The following is a 26,859-nucleotide window of genomic DNA, read 5'->3' as shown; positions in this document are numbered from 1 at the left end:
TTCAGCTTGCGATGCATGTTAAGTGCACGGATCTGAAAAGTATCTCATTGCTGCAGACTTGGCTACACAAAAGACAAAGTCAAAAAGTCACTAAAATAATTACTGTTTGGAAATATACCTTATTTTGAAATGTGTTGAAGAAATTAGTAAGTTCACACAAATAATAATTGACACTTTCTATTTCAAAATAAAGTCAGAATTTTTCCTTTATCTAGGCACATCAATACAGTTGATCTGCAGATGGAGGTAACAAAGTTCCTGCATCGATGTGAGAGCTCAGGAACATGTCAAATGTCGGGTTCCTCCTTGCCCACACTCTTTGGAAACAATAACATGAAAATGGATGTTGCTTGCAAGGTACTTACTGCTATTTCAAACACAGCTATATTTTTCATCATCAACACTAACTTGAAACATTTGATGGTTGGAGCAACCTCTTGTATTTTTCATGGGCAGGTTACTTGTCCATGTATGCAACCTACTGTTTATGAAAAATGCATGTTTTTCCTCAAAGTAGCAGAGAACACATGAGAACTTGGAGCTCCTCTCCTCAACGTTCAAACTTTCAGAGGCAGAGCATCCCAAATACAAATAGTAACATGCCTTATGACTATACATCCTGTTGTGTTTTGAAGCAAGGCAAATACTGCTATTATTCTAACCCTTAACTTCAGCTCAGCTCCATCTGTAACTTGCCCAATGTCCCACAGGGAATCGGTGTGTGACAATAGACCCTATATTTGCTCTACTTGTTGGGGTGGTGCTGTTTTCTGCTGAAGTAATGCATTGTCTTTTGAGCTCTGGGCAAAATCTGGAAATGCATTATTATTTAACTCTATGTAATGAAAAAGGAATGTGCATCCACAAACTTATCTATGCCTCTTTTTCAGGTCATGTTGGAAGGCAAAAACATTGAGGAGGGCTTTGGGATTGCATTTAGAGTCCTTCAGGTACGGAAAAACTTGATGTAACAAGCACTATTATTACAAAAGTAACTACTGCAAGCAGCGATTGTTTAAGCAAAAGACTTTTTTTGCAAAATGTCATTTAATCCCCCAAAAGAAAAACCTCCTGTGAGAAAAGTCACCAGTTCAAGTCTTAAATGTCCATGTATTTGGAGGAAGCTTGGTAAGAAAATTAAGGTGCTGCTTCAGTAAGACACTTCCAAACTAATTGGGTCCTACAGAGGAATTAAGTACAGCTTTTTCATTGCTGTGCACCTTGTTCAGTGACTTAACTCTGGCAAACCACAATCACAGATGTGAGTAGAGAGCTCTGATTTGGTAGCTCTCTGCAGTTCATGATAGCCATGCAAAGACACAGTGAATAAATAAGGCCAGGGCTATCTCTGTACTATTCTCCTGGCTGAGAGAGCAAAGCTGAATAACTGGAAGCTCTCTCTGGGTACCTGTCCTTCCTCATGTCTGGGCAGAAGTTGAGGTGCTCATCAGTCAGCATAACTCATGAGCCTCCAAACTTCTCTGTGTGTTTCTCCTCCATATATTAGGAGCTGCTAAGAGATACTGCTTCAAGTAGTGCAGTTTGCATTTGCCTCCTGTCTGGGACAGAGGGTATAGCAGGGCCACTTCTGGACAGAGGTGGCACACTGAAAGAGTATTTGTGGATATGGCAGGCCCTGCTCCTTCTTTCAGGTCAGGATGTACAAGGCAGAACACCCGTTCGTAGTGAAATGGAGAGCCTTAGAAAAGTAGCACTTCTTAGCAGCAACAGTAGTCACTAGCCCCCAGTAAAAATGAAGTAGTGAGTCCAGCTGCCTAGCATCACTTCTATTTCTTTCCTTTTTCTTCTTTTCTTGCCTTCTGTGTGGCAGGATCAGTCTACAGCTTTTATCGTCTCTTCCTTCATATGGGAGGTGTATGATGGTCATTTGCCTCCTGTTTCTTAGGGTACACAAAAGGTGGCTGCTGGTGAAGTGGCTGGAGGAGTATAGTGGAAGCTTGCTAAGTGAGGGAGAGGTGGGTAGGGACCTAGGAAGGATCATTTGCCAGAAGAAATTAAAACTGATTTTTTGCCACCCCTGAAAAGAAGGTGGTAACAGTGCTCTTGTTCTTGAGCAAAATTGAGTTTTACCAGTCTGATTATAGAAAACTTAAGCCAAACCTGAGCAGTGGTGACTGGAAAATCAGAGGCCCCCAAAACAGCTTTGACTTTTTGGAGCATGGTGTGATATTTTGTCCTTAGGAGAGATTGTCTCAGTTGTATAGACTCCTTGTGAGAAAACGTGCTGAGAACATTTAATGTGTTGCTCTGATGTTCCAACTACCTCTAGGACTTCCAGCTGGAGGCTACAGAAGTGTACAGCAAAGTGGCCAAGCAGCTGGTGAAGCAGCAGAAGTACAGCGAGATCCGGCAGCTCCTCAAGTGCGTCAATGAGTCTGGAGTTGCAGCAAAAAATGATGGGGACAACATTATCCTAAACTGTCTAAATGAGTTCAAGAACATTCCTGCTGAGGTAATTCTATCCTGCATTGTGTCCCTTTTGAAGTAAAATGGGTATATACAATACAGACTACAGGGAAACCATCCTGTGGTGCCTGTGCTGCTCTTTCAGTGGGTCCTTCATATCTTCTGGCTCTGTACTACATGCATTGTTTAAAGGTGAGAGTATGTGGTTTGCCTTATGGAAGTTACTCTGAGAGGAAACGATAAGTAGCTGTAGCATGCTCCTACCCTGCACTTCCCAAATGAGTACCCATGATGGGGAGAGAACCTTTGCTTCACAGGATCCTGCCAAATGCTCCTGACTGGGGTGGGAGGTGTTCCCTTCAGTGAGGCTTCCCCACCTACCACAGAGGATGTGTGGAGGGAGAAACCTCCTGCCTCCATAGGAAACAATTTTAAGATTCCCTTTGCCTACCGCAGTGTCTTTTCCATCCCAGTGAAGGAAGGAGATGCTCTCTGTGAAGTTCTACTAATCAGGCTAGGGGACGCAGTCCACCCCGTGGGTCAGGGTGGGCCATGGGGGCCGACTCCTGCTGGTGTGCAGAGAACCAACAAATTCATTTCATGCAACGCGAGCCATGTCCATGGGGGACTCCAGGACTCATAGCATTCTCTAGGGACACCCCACAGCCATGGCACTGGACTGCCTATTTTCTACATCTGCAGCACTTGCAGTTGGGACAATGTAACCATTTAGCTGGGATCTCAGCAGCCATTCCTCTATGCAAGGGGTTTGGTCCCTAATGGGGTAAAGGTTTGCAAACTATAGTCACTCTAAACGTGAATATCTTTTCCCTTCTTTGGATGCAGGATCTTGACAATCTGATTCAGGATATGGACAGTGATGAAAACAAGGTAAGTAAAAGTACCGTAGAGGAACTCCTTTAGCAAGAGCTAAACAGCCCAGTCTTGGTCTGCAGGCTATGTCTTCCACCATCTTCTCTCTCATCCTCACTCAAGCCAAAGTTTTGAAGGCCACTTCCTAAATTGTAGAAATCACAGTGAATTCCTCAAGGCTATGGTGATTGTGACTGTAGAGCTGTGATGTGAAGGTACCAATTGATGTTATCCTTATTAGTTCCTTGACAGTCCTCAGAGTGAGGGCTAGGCATTTGTTATAGTGCGAGGAAAAGTATTTCAGAGAGGCGCATTGGTGGGTTTGTTGGTTTTGTTATCCAGCTTTTCGCTGAGGTGCATGTAAATTTCTAGTAATGGCAGACAGGTAATGAGGATCACCATACCTCCAAGATGACCATTTCAGCATATTGTTGCAGGATTATACTATTTCTATTGTGATTGAGAGTTAAATGATAAAACTTCTCCAATTCTGATGTACTTTTTTTTCTTGGAGGTCTAAACTACTTTGTTTCTTCAGTAGTTTTCGTACCAGCCAGCCAAGCCAGTGGAGAGTCACAGATAAATATGTGAACTGTAGATGCGCATTTATAGATGAAGAGGCTTTGGGTCAGCATTCGTGGATTGTTGTAGATTCTCAGTGGCATAGCTGGGAATAAAATCTTCAGATTTGTGACTGTCCTCTGTCCTCCAACTGACAAACTCGCTGTTGTATGTAGATTGAAAAACAGGCTTTTCATTCTGCCTTTATGTAAGATCTGTCACTGAAAAACGTGAGCTGTTCTAGAACCAGCAATGGAAGAAAATTACTGGTTTAGACTTTTTGCTATGAGGATATGGTAAATTAATGCACTAGATAGGATTCCTGCTGCTAATTTCATGGTGATACAGTAAAGGAGTTTCCACAAGAGACAAACTTAATAAAACACAGCTGTCTATCCATCTTTTACATTGGGATCTGCTCCATGTCATACTCGGCTTCATAATATGCTGCTACTACCTTGTACAACACACTTCTGAACTAGGTATTTCCAGTGAATCCTTGCTTAAGCTTGTCCTGTTAGTTTACCACAGCTTTCTAACCAAGTTCTGACCGCCTCTTCTGCTTCAGATCCAGGCCTACGTGATGTGCAACAAGTTGCGTTCTGCCTATCTAGTCTCAGTGAGACAGGAGAAGACCAGAGCAGTGCAGCTAGTCCAGCATGTGCGACAGCTGGCTGAGAACAGCGGAGATGACGTTGTGAAGGCCATCTGTGCCCAATGGCTCTCAGTGCACCAGCCCAAAACAAGAAATCGGCTTCCCCAGGGCACTAGGAAGTAATAAGTGATTGACATTCACCATCATACAGAAGGGGAAGGCTTCAAGACAGCTTAAAGGTGTGTGGTTCAGCAATCTTTTGGTAAAATGGAAGCCTCTTGATTGATGTTGGTGGGAAATGGATGCTGCTAATGTGCCTCTGGTGAAAGGAAAGGAACTACATTACAAGTGCCAGTCCCGTATTTTGACAAACAGTCACTACCTCAGGGTGGTTTTTTGGCTACCTTTTTGATGGGGGGGAGGGGGCAGTTTCAAACTGAACAAGAATTTAGGTGTATGGAAGAGAGCACTTCTGGTTTTGGCTTGGGTTTTTTTGTTGTTGTTGGGTTGGGGGGGGCAGTTGTTGATTCCGCCCCCCCCCCCCCCCCCCCCGAAAGGCACTGAACTTTATTGTATGTTTTTTTATTTTTAATCCGGAAACCCTATATAGAGAGGACAGAAAAATTTCATCAACTCAGTGTAGCCTAGAGTATAAAACTCTTTGTGATTATGGGTTTCCTGTAAACTTTTTCAAGATTGGAGAGATCTTTTTAAGACTGAAATTCAGAGATTTTTTTTTAAGCCTCTATACAAACCATTGCTTCCCCCCCCGCCCCCTAGTACAATGTGCCCAATTTCTTTAGTTTGTTTGAAAAGGTAGGAACTGATTCTTCATGGTAGGTTTCTACTTACCAGTCATGCTGTCAGATGTGTGCCATTACATATGGCACTTGAGCCCTTACTAGGTGGATGAAGTTATAAAGCGCATATCCTGTAAGGGGAGTACAAAGGGAAAATAATCCTTGAAAATAGTTGAAAAATCACATACCTCTTTCTTTGCTGTGGTAATATCCAATAAATTATTGTGATGCAGCTTTCTCACTGAACAGTTGCCAGTAAACTTCCACAGTTTTTCATCAGGTATGGCAGAAAATACAGATAGAGCAAGCTGTGGTAAAATTCAACAGGTGTCTGCATCCCTGTCTCAGAGGTATTTATTTGCTGCTTAGCAGAATAATCTGTCCCTGTCAGGTACATAGAACACCGGACAAAATTTTTATGAACTGGACATACCGTGTAGACTATATTGACAAGCTTTGCTCTGGAAGTGTTAGGTTAACTCAGTTTTATGAAAAAGCAGGGATCTTTGTGTAATGGCTGTGTTCAGGGGTGCTGAAAAAAGCAGCTGCTTCTCTACAACCGTGATGGGGATGTGAGAAATGGGCAGAAGAATGGTAGACAGTAGTAGGACCTTCAAAAAGAAACGGAACAAAAAATGGCACTCCGCAAGAGTTTGTTTGCTGTTTACGTGTATTTCAGCACAAGAAATAGGAAAATTAGTTCACTTTTTCTGCTAAGAAGTTTAGTTGTTTACTTCAAAAGAAACAACAGGTTTTCTGAAGTGTAATGTAGCTGTAAATAGTTTTAGTACCTAAAATAATTGAGACTGTCAAATATGAGTTTTGTACTATCCCCAAGCTCACTGTAGTGACACAACAGACTTCCATGGTATTGGAAAAGACTTGGTTCATCTCCTGTAGTGTTTGATGACCAGTGCCCCACTGACACAAACCCCTCTCTTGGAGGTGCTCCACCCACCAGAGCAGGGCATGTCTCAGAGCAAAGCGGTCAGAAATGACCACATGTAGCTTTCAGAATCTCCTGACCGCAGATTTGCATTATCTCATTAGTGAGCAGTACTAATGAAAGCTTTTGCTTTCATGGCCAGACTGACCTAGCTTTCCATCAGATTACAGCCGTCAGGCTAATCCTAAAACCTGACACTATCCATGTCTTCAATCATTTCCAAATCTCTAACTATAGGGAGGAGGTTTTACTGTTTGTGGGTATCTAAATCTGCAGTGCTGTAATACCTACTTTTCTGCTCGAGCTCCTTCAGCTGTATAGAGCACAGAGAGTGGAATTTGCCATGCAGACCAGTCAGTTCTGTACCTGCCTTTCTTCCTGACCTCTTTGCACTGTACCTGATGCACTTTATATAGTGTTTGTTGTAATTTGATGTTCTTAACCTGGAATTGTAGGGATCTTTCTCTTACCAGCAGAACTGGAATTTTGATCCTGACTAACTGCCTTGTGTCACGAATAGTGCAATTATAAAGGGGCTTTGAATTTTTGCGCATCAAAAAGGGATTGAGTACTGCCAGTTAAAAACCTTCTCTATTAATGACCAAGGTTTGTTTACAATAAAAAAAGAATAAAGTATTATGACTGTTAACGTATCTTCTGTTTGCTTTTTATGTCAGCATAGCTTGGGATCTCTTTCTAGATCTGTATGTTGCTTTTGGCTACTTTTAGCAGAGTAATTAGAAGAGGGAGAATTGTTCAGTCATGCAAAATCTCTCTCTGCTACAGTGTCCTCAACATTTAGATCAATTGGAGTATCACATCTTTATACGTCCTCCCAGTAGCTAGGTAGCTAGCTCAGCCTCGTACATGTACTCTCACAAACCGGTAATCCTCTTTAGGTAGCTTTGCAAGTTAATCTAACTCTCCCTTACAAGCCTCCCTTTGAGACAACTAAATGAGCTTTAGTTCCCTCATTTTACAGATCAGCCTAGAAGAAGGTATACATTATTTGCCCAAGGTCAAAAAGAGTGGGGGTGTGTCTATCGCAATGTGTGGTTACATGTCTTATGTTAAATCTACAACCATACTTCTTTGAGAAGAGGATTGACCTGCAAGGGCAAAATATTTCAGCCTAGAGACACTTTCTGCTTTTTTTTAAAATGGTTTCTGTTGCTCCTGGAAGCCACTTTCAAGATCAGAGAATCACACACAGAGAAAGCAAGCCAAGCCTGCAGTGCTAGGTAGAACTCTACTGCTACACTGTAGTTGTGGATTTAGCTTCATATTCAGGATGAAGCATAAAGAGGGAGGAAAAAAGGTATAGTGACAGGGAGAAACACACAAAGGGACTCCAAAATGTTACCCAAACTGAGTTCTCTACATTAGTAAGGCAGGTGCAGATAACAGCAACACCAAGTAAACCCGATTCAACGTTTGTGAAGGAAGATACAGTCTCCTGTTGTAAAGGAAAATGGCTTTATTTAGTATTGCTCAGAGGTAGCACAGGACTGATCTGCATAGACAGCATCCAGGCAGAAAGAATTAATCATAAAATTAGCATTTGTTTCCCAAAACTGGCAGTTGGTCACAGTGGCATGCTCATATGAAAGTCAAAAAACTTCCAGATTTTTTTTTTTTCAGAAGCAGAAGATAATCCTATAAGCTGTGGCACTCTTGAGCAGTTTTCTAACTGTTTAACTCTTTCAGAAATTATCTCCAATTATGGATCACACGCTAACAATTTGCACCAAAGTAGCACTAGAGTTCCAAGGGAGCAATCCCATTACTACGTGGATTGACCCAGCTGCCTTTTGGAAGTGCAAGCTGTATGGTACTGCAAGGCCAGGCTGGCAGCCTTGGCCAGCCAAGGCCAGTAACTGCTGGGCAGACAAACGTAAGGGTTTCTGTGCAAGTCTTGCATTCCTGTCCTGTAGCTAACTTGACCATAATATTAAGATAGCCCTGACCTCTGCTTCAGCTATTTAGCTCTAGGTAGTCTGCTGTCACTTAAAGCTACAGTCTTAGCTGAAGTTGTTTAATTTTTTTTTAACATAGTTGAGATGTTCTTTACTCATTCTGCTCTCTTTTCTAGGTTCTAAAGTCATTTAAAGTGCAGCTGGGGGGTTTATTGTGACAACTGTTACACCATCTTTGCTCAATGCTTCACAGGAGAGGTGTGTGGGTTTTTTTAATAAGATAACTTGCCTATGCACAATTGCGGCACTCCTGCAGCTTTTAACCTCCCAGTCACCTGCACTGAGCTGGGTTCTTAAAAGATATGTCAGCCCTCAGTTAACTTACTGCAATCAATGGGCATTTGGGGCAAAGATACTTCAGTGGCTAGGGTCCAGCTTCTTACAGAGAATATAGAGAAAAATAATTGATTCCACTTAAAAACTTTACCTAATGCTTGGCACAAAAAGGCCAGCACCTGTTTCTGTGTGCTTGTGAGCATTTGTATTGCATGTAATTGCCAGAAAATCTAATATACTAAAGTACTTTCACTCTGCCAAGTCAAATAGTAGGAACTGAAACTAACCTCACAGATCATAAGTTTAGAGTCCTACCTTTTTACTATTACTGTTAGGAAAAAAAAAGCTTTAAATGTAATTCTTTGTTACTTCATAATCTAAACCTAAGACTGCAACCTCCATTTCTATTCTAAAGCCAGAGAACAATAGCCTCTGGCTGTTGTGTGAGATAACAAGCCAAGGTTGCTCCCTGTGTTGGTGCTCTAATTCTCCAGGTAGGCAAGGGGACTGGTTGCTTACAAATCTCAATCCTTAAGTGTAATATTCCAGAAATTCATGTTACGTTGTGTCCATAGAACCATCATTAGGGCAGCTGAAGTATCAGCGTTCTAGTCTTGAGGTCTCTCAGCAGTGCTCTTCCCAGGAGAAGCATTGCTGGGCTTAGCCAGGTACACACTTGAGGCGTGTGCTGCTCAGTCCCACTGGATGCCAAGGAGCTCACAGCTCACACTCCAGAGCTTCTTTGCTGTCTCATCATCCCGACCCCGTGGAGATACGTATGCTGGCTGGCAATCACTGTAAGAGGAACACTTTTTATTTTTTAAGTCAAAGATCTCCATCTGCATTAGCACACCTAAATGTCTCTGTTAAGATAAGGGAGTTGCTTTCTATCAGCTTAACTTCAAGACCAATTGAAGAAGGGTGGGAGGCTATCCAGCAAATGAGCAAGGGTTGGTGCTAAGCCACCTTGAGAAAGCTTTCTTTCCAGCTCACTAGGGAAGAATCTTCCCCCATGGCACCAAGAACTGGCAAGTGAGTCTAGCTCTATCTGTTGTCTCAACTCTTACAGAAACCTATATATGCTCTACTATATACTCTTCAGTGTACCTTCTCATTCATACCACTAAAAAGGGCTATAAATGCTAACCAAGCTTGTTCAGGAGCACTTTTTCTAGTAAATGCTACAAAAAAGCCACTCAAACAGCCTTCATTCTAAACTATTTATCCTATCCTGTTCATTCCACTATATTGCCATTGCATGAAAGGCAAAGCTGCCCCAGAATAATAAAACTGTAATAACCATGTATCTTTATACCCTTTTCCATTATCCTCTGAACTGTGGCTCCTTTCTTCTCAGCTCCTGCAATCAGACATCACTCTGGCTTGGAATAGAGATCATGTGTTCTCATCTGTAATGCTAGATGCTGCAGTAACATGGGAATTTAAGAGAACAGAGGAAATTGCATCTCGCAAGATTTCTATCCAGTCTAGTGTTTTTAGAGCTCCAAGTGCACAGTCCCTGATGTTCCTGAAATTACTGTGGTGGACTCCACCTGTCTTGCTATGGCAGGCAATGTCTTTTCGTAATGTCTATACTTGTGCTTTATGTTCTATTGCCTGGAAAGTGAAAAGGATTTTAGGCTAGTCCAATGTAATTTCTGAATTATTGTTGAAGCTATTAATCTCCCACAAAGTCCAAAACTCTGTTCTTTTATGAGTTTAAAATCCACCAGAGTTTTCTGTACACCAGCACATAAATGCTCCATTTATATCCCGGGACAGACAGTCATCCAGGGAAGATTAAGACATCTATTTATATATTCAAGTCTGATTAAGATGGTACAAACTCCCAAATGAAGATCAGACGGAGTCATTACAGACACTAATCTGGTCACATATCACAAGAGGAAAGCTCTGCAAAGATGCAAAGGCTCCAACAGTATCCATGTGGGGGAAAAAAAAAAAAGATTACAAATTTTCACATTCATTTCCCAAAAAGCAGTATTGTTACACTGCTCTACACCCAGTGGGAAGCTGACAGATATATCTGCGTGGATCTGTTCAAATGTTCAAATGGCAGTCTTCAAATCTAGGACGATGATGAGTTGGAACTGCTCTGGGCTGTAGTTTTGGTGAGGGGAAAAGGCATGACTATGCAGGGTCCTGCAATAAGTCAAAGAAGTCAAGAAACAACAGGGTTTGTAGTGGGAGCTACACAAGACAGTTTGCAGAACAGAGCGATAAGCATCCCAGCCGAAGTCCCTCCCAGCTGGTGGGTCTGTCACACTGGAGAATCAAGTTATTTTGTCACACGCTAGTCCTGAAAATCTCAACTCCTAGCTTTGCAGCACCATCAGCCCTCCCAGCTCCCTGGGAGCACAGGCCCCTTCTGCTCCAGTGGGGTAAAACTACAAAAAGAACCAAAGTGGTCTTCCCAGGATTGACTCAAGTGACCTCGTTAACTAAACAGCTCTACTGAAAAGTGATTTGCCCAAGTCTCAGGCAGATCAGGATTAGAGCTCTGAGCAGGTGACAGCCATTCCTGTGCTTTGAGTACAGTGATATTCCTAGCCCTAAAGGACTTGCTGTTGTGTGAAGTGTTGCACAGGTCAGGGATTTCTTCTAACATGATATCCACTGCAACAGACCTGGAAGGGGTAATGCTCTAGTGTTTGTCACCCTCAGTCTTATCAGCCAGCCTCTTACCCAGTCCCTTCTTAATAAAGAATAACAGTAATCATAATTTTCCCCAGCCAACAAGGTTGCTTTCCACAGTGTATTGCTCCATCAGTTTGCACCCACCTGAAATACTGTCCTGTCACAGAGTCTAGCTCCTCTGCTACTGCACAGTAGACACTGGTCTGAGCTCCTTCCCAAGGTGTCTTCAAGAAGAATGAGAATATCTTCCACAGCCACATCATTACAAATGAGTGCCGGACCAGCTCAGAATGGACAGAACCAGGATGGAGAGCGTTTGCTGTGACTTTAGTGCCTATGGCAAAAGAAAGTAGTCCAGGACAAATCTGCATGCACCAAACTGCATTTTGGAAAAAAAAGGGTAATATACTCCTTAATTCTACCTGCTGATACTCTACAACTTAAAGGAGGACTCCAAGCATGGATACAGGGAGAGTAAGTGAAGTCCTCTGTAGTTAACTGCTTGCTGGAGCATCCCCTGCTCCCTTCCAAAGGCTGCAGTCACTACACGCTTTCTGCAAAATGATGTGCTAGAGGGCCTGGGTGCTACAACAGCAGCAGTTTCTATCAGGCTTTTGAGAACACCAGCTTCTTTTGAGTTACTGTAATACTAATTTCCTAGAGAAGACAGTGCTTCTGTTTTAGTAAAATAAATACTACTTAAGTTTATGAAAAGGACTGAATTGACATGGCTGTGACAGATGTTGTGACTTAGGAGGTATTGTCTAGTCCTATGCTTCTGTTCTGCAGGCCATCAACATTTAAAGCAGCTGAGTATGCATTAGCTTTTCTGTTGGAGACTGCAATTGTAGTTCAGCTCCTTCTGTTTCTTCAGCTTCCACCCACATATCACAATTGTCTGCATGGATGCAGCTAGTTTTTGACAAGCACCAAAGAAAAATGAAATACATTCAACTGTGCCAAGCTACTAAACTCCTCTGCCCTGTTGTTGTAAAGACAATTAGTGTTTTAAGTCTCCTGGTTCCACAGACAGGAGATATTTTCTTCCTGCAAAGAGCTGTCAATGACCCTTGCCTCAAATCATTTCATTTCTGCATAGCCCATCTCCAGACCTTTCTTCAATCCACTCTCCTCTTCCATGGTGCTCAAAAGCCAAGCGGAAAAACACTCCGCTCTCCTGTGGGACTTGCCTTGCAGCCGCCTCGCCAGCTCCCGGGTGAAGAGCACATTAGCCAATTTGCTGTGACAGTAGGCGAGGCCACGATTGTAGCTCTTCTCACCATGGAGATCATGGAAGCGGATTCGGCCTCCGTGATGAGCCAGTGAGGACACGTTCACTATGCGGGCTGGGGCAGACTGCTTCAGACGCTCCAGCAATAGGAAGGTCAAGAGAAAATGACCTAGGGGTGAGAGGCAATGTCATCCTTCTCCGAAGGTTCCCCTGCTGGAATTTCAAAGTACTTGCAATATATTACTTACAAGTTGTATCTTACTGCTGCCCACTTCTGTCCAGGGAACAGAATACCCCCCTGAATCAACAGCTAAACTTTTTGGGGGCCATTAAGTTCTGCTCCTCAGCTTCAAAAAGCTGGAGCTGTTATACATTTCAGATGTCCCAGGTAACACATACAGATACTTAAACTGGGTCCATGATAAGAAAATGCATTGCGTTGCATCTCTAGAATGCTTAACTCTGGCCTTCAATCCTTCCTCAAGAAGAGAGGATGAGGAAAAGAAAATCTGAAAGCAGGATTTTCCTCTGGCATTTTGCCCCAGATATTGAATGCAAACATGACTCCACTGGCCTTACCAAGATGATTGACTCCCAGGTGCATCTCGAAGCCATCAGCAGTCTTGGAGTAAGGGCATAACATTACCCCAGCGTTATTAATGAGAATATGGAGTTCCTTCTCCTCTGCAAGAAACAACAGACATCCTTAAACAGGGACACTGAGACTGAAGACAGACAAGAAGGTGGCACAAGTCAGCCAAAAAAACCCACACCTGTCTGAGTTGCAGCCACGTTGCCTCAATAAAATAAGGGTAAGTCTCTTACCACAAGCTAGCTCATGGCTGTGAACCGCAGTACCGAACATGGTACAGATGTATGCAGGTCAGGGATTTGGCATTTGCTAGAAGAGCAGACAGCAGTCCTTAGTAAGGTACAATACTCTCACTAAAAAGAAGGATCTAGAGACTGTACCTGCTAGAAATTTCTCAGCAAACTCCCGGATGGACTTCGTATCGGCCAGGTCCAGTTTTTTCACAATGACTTGCTGGTTTCCTGTCTCAGCTCGGATTTCACTGGCTGCAGCTTCTGCCTTCGCTATGTCTCTGCAAGCGACAATCACCCTGGCACCTGCAAGGGTGGGAGGAGAAAAGCAGGAGCAGAAGCTGAGATCACTGGAGCGCGCTGCATGATCAAGGCCATGACAAGCAGGCTGACTATTCACAGTGCTTACAAACAACGTATTGTTTCTTTAGGGAATTGGCATCAGTCAGGGGAGCAGCTGGGAGAGACAAAGCCTTTCCTACTATGTTGTTAGCTCCGATCCAGCTGAAAGCTGTTTTCAGACCAGGAGAATGCATGTCTGAAGCGCCTCTGTCCAGGTTCTCCCAGGTCAGGAGTGTGTACCACAACACTGGTATGATAGGGTTATATCTGTCCCTGTAACGGGAACGTCAAGCCAGGAGCATGTGAAGATACTTGGATTCCAGCCAGAGTAATTTCTAAACGGATTGTGAACAGGTAGTTTAATCTCCTTACCAGTTTCCCAAAAAGCATTTAAACGAAATTAGCTTGAAACATGAATAACTAAAGCACGCAGCAGCGTACCGATGGCATTTCCCAGCTTCATACAAGCAGAACCCAGCGATACCAGGAACTTCCCCAGTCCTCTGAAAACAGTTGCAGCGCAGAGCATTTTCATGTCACAAGGCATATTGTTGGAGTTCAGGCAATGAAACCTGTTGAGGAACTGGGGACTTGCGCCTCAGTGGTTACGGCCTCTGGAGGAGCGACACTTGGGCTCGTCTGAAATAACTTTGGAATCCAACTCACTTAAATGTAAGCATACACTACCGCTCCCTTAGATGCAGAAAAGGGACTACTGACACCCAGGCACACCCACGCCAGCCGCACAGGGATGCCCGCTGGCCGAGGCCGGTGACTTGCCTCTTCGCGCGAGGTCTCTGGCAGTCTCCTTCCCGATGCCGGTGTTGGCTCCCGTGATTATCACCACCTTCCCCTCCAGCTTAGCTGTTGACTTACACTGGCCTCCGGCGACATACCTCCTGCGAGAGAGGCCGGCAGCAGTCAGGGACGAGGTCCGAGGGCACCTTCCCTCCTCGGGGGCCTCGGGCCAGGGCTCAGCACCCAGAGCCCCTGGTTTTGCCCCAAAGGTCAGGCCAACCGCTGCGCCCGGGGCCCCGGGGAGTCACGGGCGTCGTTACCCGCAGCGGTTGATCGCGATCGTGTCGTGACCGGGCCGACGGGAACTCGCCCTCCGGACCCCACCACCGCTTTGCAGACACCGGCGGGGCCCGGCCCGAGCCCGGACCCGCCGGCCAGGCACGGGGAGGCCCCGCCCCGCCTCCGCCGGACCCCGCCCCGCCCCACCGCCCCGCCCTTGCGTCAAGTGGGGCCACGGCTCCCGTTGGCTGCCGCCGTCAACTCCGGAGACTCGGCCAATGGGCGCCGCCGCGGCGCCGTGAGGAGAACGCGGGCCCCGCCTCCCGAGCACCCTGTTACGGCGGCCGCCTCTCTCCGAGCCCCGCCGGCTCCGGCGCCCGGGACAGACCCCGGCGTAAGTTCCGGGCGGCCAGAGGCTGCGGCGGGCCACTGAGCCACGCGCCGCCGCCGCCAGGGCTGAGCCGAGCCCCAGGAGCGCCCCAGCTCCTGCCGCGAGCGCGTTAGTGTTACCGAGGCGCTGGAGCCGGGGGAGCGCGAATAACGCGCGAACAACCCAGCGCGGGCGAGGGAAAAGGGATCCGCTTTATTCCTTCTCCCGCCAGACGAACGGACAGGCGGACCCGGCCGCCGTCAGCCGCCACCCGTACACGCGCGAGAGGCCGGGGCCGCGCTCGGTAAGACGCACCTGATGTAGGGCGCTGCCACAAGAAGGAAGACGGGGACGGAGACGGCGGCCCCCAGCGCGGCTCCCCAGCAGCTCAACATCGCCGCCGCCCGCTCCACGCGCACTGCCGGCGCCCGGCGATCGGCGGCCGCCGCCTCGCCCGCCTCGGCCCCGCCCCCCGCCCGCCCCGGCCCCGCCCCCCGCCCCGCCCGCGGCACGCGCCTGCGCAGCGGTCCCTCTTGGCGCCGGTGCGGTTCATATGCCGGCGAGGCGACCATGGCGGCGGCTGCTTTCCGGTCCTCTCACACCGGACGCCCAGCGGGCCCCGCTCCGTGCCGCGGGTGTGCCCCCGCTGGGAACGCTGGCCGGCTGTACGCCAGCAGCCTGCTGCCTTTTTTTTTTTTTCTTTTTGCCGCGGGCGGCGCTGAGCTGGGTCTCTGCGATCGATCTGAAACTGCCGCTTCAATTGCGCTTTCCAATTAATGAGCCGGGCGGTATTTGAAGAGAAAGCCCAGCGGCTGTCTGGAGAGACACGCAAGAGACACTTTCACAACCTGGCGCCAAAGTTCCTGATCCTAGCCCCAGCAAAACCTGTGAAATGATGCATGCGTATACGTAAGCACGCGTCGAGGGCTGGGAGAGACGCGGCGGTGGGTTCAGCCGTGCTCGCTCTCGCCGTTACCGGGGAGCGTAAGAAATGAAAGCCCCGGGGCACCGGCTGGCGCTGCCTCCCGCCGCCGGTGGCGGCGGCCGAGCGCCCTGCCGCCTCCCCCCGCCCTGGGAGACTACAGCTCCCAGCAGGCAGTGCGCGCCGCGGGGCCGCAGCCGGTGGCGGAAGTGCCTCGCGAGGGAGCGGCGGTGCGTCGCGGAGCGCGTAGCTGAGGGGGGCAGGGGGGAGGCGGTGGCCGTTGCCGGGCGGGGCGGGGCAGGAGGCGGCTGTCTGCCATGGCGGGCCGCGGCTCCGGGTCCTCGGAGCACCTGGAGCGGCTGCACGAGATCTTCCGGGGACTGCACGGAGACCTGCGGGGCGTCCCCGAGCGGCTGCGGGGCAGCGCGGCCGGTGAGGCGGGGGCCTTGCGGGGAGGGCGTAGCGGTCGCGGGAGGGTGCGCGGGCGGTGGGCTGGGCTTCACCGGCAGCGGGGGCTGAGGGCCGGCCGCGGCGGGGCCTGGCGGTGCCCCCCCGCCCCCCTTCCTCCTCTTCCTCCTCTTCCTCCTCTTCCTCCTCCTCTTCCCCCCTGCCCGGGGGCAGCTGTCCCACCGGCTGGGCCTTCCCTGGGGGTGGCTGGGGTAGGGCCGTTGCAGGGGTGTTTGGGATGTTTCTTCATAGATAAACCCGTTTTGACAGGCGGGAGGGCAAAGTCCGCCGAAGAAAGCCGGGGGGGGTGGGAAGGAGTTCTCCAAGGCAGTTGCGGGAATTTCGTACATCTCTGTCTGTAGGCGCCTCCGTGGAGGGGGTGGGTGGCTTTGCTAGGTCTGGCTTCGCTGCGTGGGGTTTTTTTTCAGTTGCTGCTGTGTTCTGGTAGCTTTGCTCTTGAGTGTTAGGCCTGGTCATGCAAAGCCCCGAGTAGGTAAGTAGCGAGGCAGGTGTGTCGCTTTGCTCCTCTGGAGCAGCTCCTCTTGTCCGGTAAATTTCAACTCCGTAGCCAAGCGCTGCTGTGCTGGGCTCTCAGCTTCAGTCTCATTTCTGAGGAGGAGTTGTTATTTGGATGTTATTTCATGCCGTTTCTAGGTGAATTGCCTAAACTGCAGTGCTTTGGGGTTTTTTTTTTTTGCTTTTTTTTTTGTCATTGTTGGACTTTTGTTTAAAATCTCATCAGCAGAATTAAAAGCAGTTTTTATTATCACAACCATCTGTAGACTTACTGGAGAAGATTTGCATTCTAAATAACTGTTTTAAAAGCCTAGTTTGTGCACTACCTACCCACAGACTGGAAAAAAACCCTATCAAGCTACACAAAGTTACATTAGAAGCAAAACCTGATTTTATGGTATTCTTTATACCACGCGAGTGGGTAAAACACTCTGATAGAACACTTCTCTGTAGGACTTGGCATTGTGCTTCTTCTAATTCAGTTCTTAGTACTTGGCAGTATTCTGAGAACCGGAAAGGGAAGTGATCTGACAAGGATAATTTTACCCAGGTCACCGAATCGCTTTGATTAAATACTTCCTTCATATGAGAAACGTGATACACAGTTATCATGAGCTGCTGTAGCTCAGCTTGGGTTTTGTACCACAAGAATGAGTAGGACCTATCAGCCACATTCTGCAATATTCTTGTCATTCTCCCAGAATTGATCAATTTTATGTGTTTAGGTGTAAAATCATAAAAATGGTTTGTTCAGAATATACCAGTCTGTGCTAGATAACACAGGCGGTGAAGAGCCTAACATTTCGTTTCTTACCTGGCTTTCTGTTTAATAATGAGTTAAATTCAGGGTCACAGTCCTCGACATCAGCGTTTCCAGAAAGTTCGGTACAAGAAAGATGTTCAAACCCGCAAATGACAACTTTCAGAGCTGACTTAATTTCACTAGCGGTCAACAAGAATAAAAAAAACATAAAAGAAGAAATACCGTTTCTTGTAGGAAATCCTTATTTCCTTGTATGAAGGAGCGTGGTCGGTTTCTTGGTGAAGTAAAGCTTTGTCAGGTCTCCATGGAACTGGGGTACTCTTGAGCAATGAATTTTGAGGCAGGAATATTTACAGGCAGGAATTTTTGCAATGCTTGTAGTTTGTTTGGTTTTTTTTCCCCAACACATTGCAAGTAATTACAAACTGATTTTTCAGACATGCTATGAAATTGTAATGTGACTGTTCTATTCTTTAAATTTGCTGCTGCAAAAATCATGGTAATATTTTCAGAAAGTATTTCGAAGAGAGTTTAAGATAAGTCAGGAATTTGTCTATTTGGTAAAGGCATTCCACTCTCCTAATGTGCTTTGTTTGCTTCTTGTACTTATGGGGAGGGGGGTGTATCTTTATTTTTTGAATTATCTGATCCTGAAAGGATACCTTGCATACTCTTTTAAGATGATTGGCACACTCCCAAACTCGAGGGGAAACAGAATCTGTAGTCCTTAGGACATCCTTGAGGGGCAGAGGTTTGGAAATGCTGTTTCACTCCATATAAACAAGATAGCAAATTCCTAGCTCTAGAAACAAATTTTTTCCTTCCAAGTTTGTAAGAAGGCATTTTAAACAGCCTGGATCAGTTTCGAATGTAGATACTTTCATCTGAATTAATTCGGTTAGCTGTACTTTTCAACTGAATCTTATTTCTAACCGATTGGAAATAAATGAGTTAAAGTGGGTAATGTTACTGTGGCTTAAGGACTTTTACTGCATTAAAAAAGTTCTCTCTTTGAGTCGCGGTTTAATCCGGAGTGATACGAGTTAAACTGCTCAGGATATTCTGGCATTTCTGTTAGGCCAGATCCAGTATAACGCTTTCAAGCCACATTACCTGATTTCTTGCTGCATATAGACAAAAAAGTCGCGAGCCATTGCTACTTGAGTTTGGGAAACCAGCACTTCTTTGGCTGCTCCTTTCTAAGTGCAGTGTCTTCTTAATCCGCTTGGGGGACACAAAGAAGGTAAAATACTGCTTTTTCAGTACTGCACTGTGTTTCAAGTAGTTTGAGACAGCAGTTGTTTTAAGAGAGCACTGCTTACATCAGATCAGTGAAGTGACCTGCATGAAACAAAATATTGACTTCTGAAGGCTGTTTTCTTGCAGTTAATGTCCATGATTTCACTTGCAACCCAGCTACACAGGTAATTGCATCAGCACAAATGTACATGGTGGCAAATCATGGAGGAAGTTGAGGAGAGCGTATTTAGGAACCTCGCAAGTCAGCATTTCCTCCTGAATAAACTGGGATGTGAAACTGCATTTCCTGATACCAGCTAATGTGTAATATATTAACAGTCATAATGTAGCTTAGTCTGTGATAATTCTGTGTGCTACTTGAGAGCATAACTTCTTGTTAGGTGATGGTTTTTAATTCTGACTCAAGTTCTCAACAGTTCAAATTCTGGGGCTTAATATGAATTTGAACCAAAAAGGAAAGCCTACAGCTTAGGCATGTCATGTATATGAGAGGAGCTATATAAAAATGTTTTGGTTGCTTCACATTTTTTTCCTATTGTCTGTTGAGAGCTCAGTGGTTTAAAAACTGCTTGTCTTGCGGAGGACTATATTTACAAAAAGGTATTATCAAGTTGGTTTTTTACTGCAATGATGTTTTCATAACATTGTCTTTAGTTTTGTCTTTAAGTTTAATCAAATTAGAGAAGTTTTGCCAAGATGACTGTCTGCATTTTTTGCTACCCAAAATTTTATTTAAGACTGAATTACTCCCTCCCAAGAGACATGAATTAGGCTAGTGCATATTTATCAGACTTCTGACAGAATTCGGTTTCATTCTCAGTACTCTACAACAGAGTCCTCTGGTGGTCGTTTTCAGTGCTTTTGCAAAAGCTTATAAAGCATACATTTTTGTTTCATCGAGATAAGGGGAGTTTCAGAATTATGCTTTCATTGATCTTGGATATTAGAGAGGTATGATTTTTTTAACACATGCAAAATACACGTCTTAAAGTTTTGTTTAAAAATAGAATAACAGAGGTGAAACCCATTCTTAGGCCTCCAAAGCCCTAGATACAAGGATCTTAGTGAATGACTGTCTCAAACAAATAAAATATATAGTTTTGTTGGCTGATTCAAACAACCGATGTCATTCCAGAAGAGGGAAGCATTTGGGCATTAATCCGTGAACTTGAGGTGATATCTTGATGGCATCTTTAATCTTCAAGTACTCTAGAATGCTTATTCTGTTTACGTAGTTACTTTATGACCACAAGAATGCAGAGTGGTCTATCTGCCAGAAACTTCAGGGCTCACTTGGAAATGTAGATTGACTTGATGTTCTGTTCAAATCCAAATTATCCTTTCAACCTTCAGTAATCTTGCCAAATACATGCAAAAAAGAAATATTTGTGAGCTGTTACCAATGTGTCCTCTTTGTTATTCTTTCATGTTAAATGTTTTTCAACATGCAATTCCGTCAGTGGAGATAGGAGGATAACAGGTCAGAAAAATATTTCAGGTTTTGTCTACCAGAGGTAGTAGCCAGCATTTGGAAGGGTGGTTTCTGCTCTCTCCCCCCGCCTCACCCCCTTCTGAAAAGTTGTTGTAAGAACAGGCTGTTCCTGTTTGAGGTATATTTTGACCTGGCGTCTCTGTAATTGGCCATCTGTGGCAGCTTCCTTGTCTATAATGGATTGAGTTGGAGTTCTGTTGTTATTTCTCTATAGTTTATCTGACATACTACTTTTTCTTTCACAGAGGAGAAGAAAAAACTGATTCGAGAATTTGATGAGAAACAGCGTGAAGCAAATGAAACGGTAAACAAAAAAAAAGAAGTCTAGGCTTCTGGCCTTTCTGACTGGTTGAAATATTGATGCCTTAAAAAGGACAGTACTTCCAAATTTTACTTGCTTTATGGATTCTATTTGGTAGGCAGATGTTGTATTTTTTTAATGTTTGATTAATTGATCTGATAGATGTGTCTGTGTTTGTCAAGACTGATGTGTATATATCTATATATGTATACAGATATAGACAAATATTCTTACATGCGTTTATTTTTTTTGAGTGCTCAGTTTGGATATCACCTTCCCTTTGTTGAACGAAGGAGAGTGACAGCGGTGCAATTAAAATTGCTAGAGGTTGTAGGGTGGGCATGTAGAGAATCTGCTGCCCTTCCCCCCCCCCCCTTCTTTTTCTCATGCTGGTCTTAACCCATCTGATCTTTCTATAATAGCCTGATGGTTAAATATCAGGGACCTTGAATATTTGAAACCTCTATTTGTATAGGCTTCCTGGACAGCAGGTGACATGGAACAGCACAAAAAAAATCCCCATGTGACTTATGTTTTTAAGCAAGACATTATGGATTAAGCTTTCTTTTCATATTAATGTGCTATTTGTTAGGATGTTTTTGAGTCACAGCTGAACGTGATGTTTTATTCCTCTAACTTACTGGGTTTTATTGATGTGTATGTGTGTAGGTGATGTGTGAGATGTAGAGCTCATTATTGGCAGACAGCTTTAAGCACTGTGAATTTGTAACAACTGTCACTAAAAGTTGATGTGAAAATTCATGCATTCAAAATCTCAGGGTTTACAAATCCTAACTCCAGTTGCCAGGCCTGGATGTTCAGAGTGTGAATTTAGCGGCATGCCTACCTGTGCAATAGATCTCTGTTGCATAGACATGACGAGAGGCTGATACCCATCCTATAAATGCTTAAACTATAGGAAAGTAAGAACTGCAGATTTTTAAGTTAGAGTGATGTTTCAGGAAAAAAGCATGTAAGCTTGGCAATTAATTTTTTTTTTTTCCCTTGAGGCATTGTGTATCTGAAAATCCATGGGGGCTGAACAGCATTAGACAGAATGGTGTACTCGATACTGGGTGAGGGGTGTAGGGTTTGGATTAATCCCCCTCGCCCAATCACATAAAAACATATGAATCCCTTCATCTGGTGGTGAGTTTTGAAGTTTTGAGTAGAGCTGCTGATAAGAATAGATTTGGTGCTTTAAAAAAATAAACACATTTTCTTTTACTGAAGCTGCAGGAAATGGAGGAAGAACTGAAGTATGCCCCTCTGCCTTTCCGCAACCAAATGATGAGCAAAATCCGGGCATATAGAAGAGACCTATCCATGTTCCAGAGAGAGATGAGAAGCACAGATTTGGGCCCTGGAAGTCAAGGCAATATGAAATACGGAATCTTCTCCACAGAAAATGAACAGAGTGTGAGAATTGGATATAAATTTTATTTAACATTGCTGTGATCGTTTAAAAATAATATTCCAGAAGTATTGTTTACAGTGTTTCTACTTTAATGCACTTAGCTTCAGTGCTTGTATAACTCCCTGCATATCTCTCTGCATGTAACATGAATATCTCAGGGAGGAGAAAGAACACCTGGAACTCAAAGGAGAGCTTTTCTGTCCTAAAACAAAGATATGAGTATAATCAAAATGGAACTCCTTGAATACCATGCGGTTAGTAACTTACACAACATTCTGTACTGAAATGCTTTATTTAATCATTCCCCTACAGCAGTGAAAACACAGAAGTGATGCTACTGACTGAGGAGAAAGGCTAACTGATCTAGTTTTAGCCTCCAAAACTAGCAAAGTGTGTGAATCATGCACTGTATAGGTTCTTTGGTAGAATCCTCTTTTAAGCAATCTCGGTGTAAATAATTTCAAGAAAATATAAGTTGTCATCCTCTAGCGCTTTGTTCACTGTGGATGTGCTGCTACAGTGCAAGAAATACACCGATTTCTTTGTTTACTGGATATGCTTAGATATATCTGAGTTAGTGAGACTGAATCTGCTTATTATCTTCAAAGTGCTGTTGTCTGGACAGAAAGTTCATGGAGGTGGGCTTTTTGTTTGTCTGCCTTAGATAAGGAAGGTTTGAGGGAGGCTTATTCCTTAGTATCTCATTCTGCAGTAGCTTGGTAAATTTTTGCATTTGATTCCTCTTGATTGGTTCCTCTAAAATCTGAGAGCCTGGTGGTAGATTAGACTTTCTGAAGCTTAAGAAAATACTTTAATTTTAGCTACCTTTTGACCTCAAGGTCAGCAAACATTTCTTACCCTCTAGCCGAGGCTACTGGCATGAAAAGAGGATCTTTGTTACTTAGCAGTCCATCTGTTAGTGCTGTTTGTTCCTAATCCTTTTGACTGTAAACTCTTGGCGATCTCCCTGGCAACCAACTGTGAAGTCACAAATAAGACTGAATTTAGATACGAATGGAAGGAAAAGGTAGCATCTGGAAAGCAAAGATACTATTTTCATGTAAATGTTCTTTGATGGAAAAGTAAATTGTTGCAAAGACAGTTTTTTGTAACTGTTGTAACTCTGTAGCTGTGTGTCCTTCTTTTTCAAGGTTTAACCAGATTTGGCCATGATCTTACAATGTGAACAAAGAACTCTTTCAAAATTAACTAGGCTACATCAGTTGACATAAGAAGCATGTACAGCTAATACAAATGGATGGACTATGGAGTCACGTCTTTCTTTCTTACTTTTTTAATATGTCAGAAGCCTAATAGCTCTGTCCTTGTGCTTAATAGTGAAGCATGTGTTATTTTTCAGACTAATCTGCAGTCACAGAGGGTGCTGCTTCTCCAGGGAACAGACAGCCTGAACCGAGCCAGTCAGAGCATTGAGCGCTCGCACCGAATTGCTGCTGAAACAGACCAGATTGGCACTGATATAATTGAAGAACTTGGGGAGCAGCGGGAGCAACTAGAACGCACCAAGAGCAGAGTAAGCAGAGAAACTGTGGGCGTTGTATTGAAACAACCTGATGTTAGCTTAGTGGGAACTGTATGCCAGTAACTACTGTCGGAGACCACCCCTAGAGATGGTAATCCAATTGATGTTTCTGCAGACCAAATCCAGGCTGCCACGTTTCTATGCTGTGCTCATAAAAGGAAAATAATTACTGTAGAAGGGCCCAAAGCAGGATGGCCAAATGTCTGCTGCTGTGTCTGTGCAAGATTGGGTATTATTAGACCCATAAAACTGCTAAAAAAAAAAAAAATAGCATTACTGAAAAAAATTACAGATTTAAAAAAATGTGAAGGCATTGCCCACCACTAGATTACTAGTAAAGGTTCAGATTTGTGAGGCCGTTAGCAAGTTCTTCCAATGAAATGAAATTTAATAGGAGCTTAATTACTTAATTACTAACCTTCCAATATTTGTAGGCTGGCTAAGGAAGGAGAAAGTGGTGTCAGACAAGATGCCTGTTCCTCATCCTTGGGTCAAGAAGCTGTGCTTCTACTGTGGGAGCTTTAAAAAGTCATTCGTTTTGTTTACACACGTATGCAAAACTGAGAATTCGATTTTTGAAGTAACAAACTGATGGGATTTTCTGTGTGTAAAGGGATCCTAAGTGTAAAGCTTTTAGGTGAGTGACTTGAAGGGGGATGCTGAGTTTGGCAAGTAAGCAGGGTCAGACAAAACAAAAAGCATACCCCTTTTCTTGGGAGTTAGTTATCTCTACTTATTGCAACAAAGCCTTGTAGCTTTTTCATTTAAGTAGGTTTTTTATTTCAGTCAGAATTTGATTTGCCCTGCTCCCAGATTTGGGTTAGAGAGCAGGAAAGGAAATGTGATTTTAAGATTTGCAGCTATAGTTTTTTGTCTGTTCTTTCTGTAATTAAAAAATACTACAGTCCTTCAAGCATGTCAGTCTATCCACAGGTTGCTCATGAAGCTGTGACCTACTGAGAGCCTTTTAGGCATTGTATTGCTGAATTATATTAATTAACCACACATTCCAACTAGAAGCAGACTTTCTTCTTGCTTGGTCTTTCATAGCAAAGATTGGAAATCTAGTCTGCTTTGAACGGACTTCGTAGTTTCCTTCCCAGCTTGGTCCAGTCCATCTCAGTGCAGAGTAATGTACCTACAGGGACAGTTTTGCAGTTGAGGGCAGTAGCTTAAACTACAGAGGAACTGTGCAGGCAGGTGTCTGTGCTGCTAAGTGACCTGGCTTACCTCTCACTTCCCTTGACGGTTTGGAAGTGGATAGCGAAATCTTGCCTGGAGACCTCCAGTGGCCATACATCACGAATCCTGACTCAGTTTGTGAGATGACAGCTTTTTTAGTTGTCCATAACCTCACTTAATTACATGCTGCTTAATAGCTGACTGAGAAATACTTGACAGTTATTTCTGAGCATTAAAAAGCTGAAATGGATTATCTATTCATTTAGTTAGAGCTCACATCTGCTGGGTCACTTAGACTTGTCAGTGCAACATGGTTTGTTCTTTGCTAGAAATTGAACAGCATTTCAAACAGTTCCAGGTATGCAGTGAGGAGCCCATGTCAGTATTGTTTTCTTCTGGTGTCAACAACTAGAACAATGAAATGAAATTTAATGAAAGGAGCTAATGCCAACTTTCTGATCTTTGTAGGTTAACTAAAGGGGCAGAAAGTGATTCTAAATTGCATATCTATCTTTGTATGTATCTAAAGGAGAGTATACATGAAAAGTCTTACTTCCTCCTTAGAAAGGAGACAATGTTTCCAGCTTGTATTGTTTGTAGAGAACAATGTTGTCTCTGAATTTTGAGAATATATGGTTCACCTTGGTCCCATTATTAATTGCAACATTTCAACACAAGCTACTTCCAGATGCATGTTTACAGAGTTGCTGTATACTTGTTCAACTGACAAATAACTTCTGTTTCTTCTTAGTTGGTGAATACAAGTGAGAACTTGAGCAAGAGTCGCAAGATTCTACGTTCTATGTCCAGGCGGTGAGTAGCGTGACTGACTTGGAGCAGCACTTGGCAGGTACCATTTTTGCCTGCTGGTTTCAGGCAAAAAATGAAGAGTGTCAGCTGGAACTGCAGGAAGCTTTAGGGAATGTGTAATTTGTGTTTTCTGCTCTCTAGTAATTACTTAATGAACACCACTGAATTTGTGCTACTCATTTAGGATAATATGGGGTCTTTAGCCATTTGACATAAATTGTGTTGAGGACATAAGCAAGTTACAGTGAATTGCTAATGGTAACTTTAGATTCAACTCCTTGTGATTCAGGTTGGAAAAAGCTGTGCCATAAATCACTGCAGCAATTAAGCAAGTTAGATGTCTGATGATGGACAAATCTGTTTAGCCCATAGTAGTGCCCTAGAGTAGCTAGACTGTCATATGAGAAACTCTGAGGTCTGACTGTATATGCTATTTTGATGACTAAAGCCTTGGCTGCTTAAGTGTATTTACAGTTTCTTAACTATATGGTTTAATTATCCTTATAAACCAGTTCATGGAGTGTATTATTTCCAGTAGGTACTTCTGGGCTAACAACACTTCCTTTATACCAATTGTTAAAGTATAATTTTCAATAGTAAAAGTATGTTATTATTTTGAGATTTTATAGTTTTACTTCAACTACTTGGAACTACGTAAAAGCACCACAATGTGGGTTTTAGCACAGGAGTTCAACTGATGTTTTCCTCTTTAATTAAGTGAATGAGTAGGCACATGTAGAACAGAATTATCTGCCTTATGTGGGGTGGGGCAAGAGGAACAGAACTGCTACAGTTTCAGTAGATTTAAGCAGAATTTCCAGGAAAATATGAGTAGGAAACTACTGAGTTTGTCCCTTCCTAAGATGGTGATCAAATTACCTAGAATCTGCTTTTATAATCAGGGGGGAAAAAAGCTAGCTTGGATTTTTTTGTTGTTTTTTTAACTCTAGAGTTACCACTAATAAGTTGTTGCTGTCAATTATCATCATCCTGGAACTAGCCATCCTAGGAGGTGTGGTCTACTACAAGTTCTTTCGCAACAGATGAATCTTCATGACTGAGTTGAGTTTTTCCACTGTTGAGGAAGGCTGTCTGTTGCCTTTGACTGTCTGAGGACTGAACTGTCTCATGAGACAGTATGTTCAACTGGAACTGTACTGACACTAGAAAGACAGAGAAAAGGGGAGTAAAAGGAAAATGCAGATACAGACTTAACTACTGGTAAGATTAATAAGAAGGTAAATAAATATTTTGTCTCCATTTGTATATACTTCACTAAATGAATAAATCTTGGTATGTAATAAAGTAGCCA

The 26,859-nt window shown here is 44.0% G+C and overlaps 3 protein-coding genes across 9 annotated transcripts in view; 2 read left to right on the top strand and 1 right to left on the bottom strand.

Annotated features, from left to right (window-relative positions):
- ZFYVE26 (zinc finger FYVE-type containing 26) overlaps window positions 1–6,851 on the top strand; it is a 51,396-nt gene extending 44,545 nt beyond the window's left edge. For all 5 annotated transcript variants that reach the window (XM_052782403.1, XM_052782399.1, XM_052782402.1 and 2 more), the window contains 5 exons: window positions 216–357; window positions 891–950; window positions 2,291–2,473; window positions 3,274–3,318; window positions 4,430–6,851. In XM_052782403.1, the coding sequence (XP_052638363.1) occupies window positions 216–357; window positions 891–950; window positions 2,291–2,473; window positions 3,274–3,318; window positions 4,430–4,639 (640 nt within the window). In that variant the 3' untranslated portion in view covers window positions 4,640–6,851. The remainder of the gene's footprint in view (window positions 1–215; window positions 358–890; window positions 951–2,290; window positions 2,474–3,273; window positions 3,319–4,429) is intronic.
- An 810-nt stretch (window positions 6,852–7,661) lies between these two features.
- On the bottom strand, window positions 7,662–15,355 carry LOC128139677 (retinol dehydrogenase 12-like). Of its 2 annotated transcripts, XM_052782431.1 has the most exons (7): window positions 15,210–15,355; window positions 14,288–14,406; window positions 13,316–13,471; window positions 12,923–13,027; window positions 12,303–12,512; window positions 11,257–11,446; window positions 7,662–9,249 (listed from the first exon to the last, which is right to left on the bottom strand). In XM_052782431.1, exons 1-7 carry the CDS (start codon window positions 15,287–15,289, stop codon window positions 9,147–9,149), a joined length of 963 nt encoding a protein of 320 aa, XP_052638391.1. In that variant the 5' UTR covers window positions 15,290–15,355; the 3' UTR covers window positions 7,662–9,146. The 2 variants fall into 2 exon arrangements, with proteins under 2 accessions (XP_052638391.1, XP_052638392.1); XM_052782432.1 differs by lacking the exons at window positions 14,288–14,406; window positions 15,210–15,355 and adding an exon at window positions 13,949–14,226.
- A 287-nt stretch (window positions 15,356–15,642) lies between these two features.
- VTI1B (vesicle transport through interaction with t-SNAREs 1B) lies at window positions 15,643–26,855 on the top strand. Of its 2 annotated transcripts, none has more exons than XM_052782436.1 (6): window positions 15,643–15,803; window positions 20,540–20,598; window positions 21,829–22,014; window positions 23,373–23,546; window positions 25,489–25,550; window positions 26,498–26,855. In XM_052782436.1, the coding sequence occupies exons 1-6, from the start codon at window positions 15,794–15,796 to the stop codon at window positions 26,592–26,594; spliced, it is 588 nt and encodes a 195-aa protein (XP_052638396.1). In that variant the 5' UTR covers window positions 15,643–15,793; the 3' UTR covers window positions 26,595–26,855. The 2 variants fall into 2 exon arrangements, with proteins under 2 accessions (XP_052638396.1, XP_052638395.1); XM_052782435.1 differs by lacking the exon at window positions 15,643–15,803 and adding an exon at window positions 16,068–16,248.
- The last annotated feature ends 4 nt before the right edge of the window (window positions 26,856–26,859 follow it).

The sequence above is a fragment of the Harpia harpyja genome, chromosome 3 (assembly GCF_026419915.1).
Source record: "Harpia harpyja isolate bHarHar1 chromosome 3, bHarHar1 primary haplotype, whole genome shotgun sequence".
Lineage (NCBI taxonomy): Eukaryota > Metazoa > Chordata > Aves > Accipitriformes > Accipitridae > Harpia > Harpia harpyja.
The sequence above is the reverse complement of the archived record's forward strand: the minus strand, read 5'-3'. Positions and strand labels throughout refer to the sequence as shown.

Excerpts from the sequence above, each read along its gene's own strand:
- VTI1B (XM_052782435.1), top strand. The coding sequence starts at position 16,134 with ATGGCGGGCCGCGGCTCCGGGTCCTCGGAGCACCTGGAGCGGCTGCAC. Across the intron at positions 23,547-25,488 it reads TAGAACGCACCAAGAGCAGA|TTGGTGAATACAAGTGAGAA; the intron begins GTAAGCAGAGAA and ends GTTTCTTCTTAG. Across the intron at positions 25,551-26,497 it reads CTACGTTCTATGTCCAGGCG|AGTTACCACTAATAAGTTGT; the intron begins GTGAGTAGCGTG and ends TTTTAACTCTAG.
- LOC128139677 (XM_052782431.1), bottom strand. The coding sequence starts at position 15,289 with ATGTTGAGCTGCTGGGGAGCCGCGCTGGGGGCCGCCGTCTCCGTCCCC. Across the intron at positions 13,472-14,287 it reads CAGAGACCTCGCGCGAAGAG|GTGCCAGGGTGATTGTCGCT; the intron begins GCAAGTCACCGG and ends CCACCCTTGCAG. Across the intron at positions 12,513-12,922 it reads CCTGGGAGTCAATCATCTTG|GTCATTTTCTCTTGACCTTC; the intron begins GTAAGGCCAGTG and ends TCTCACCCCTAG.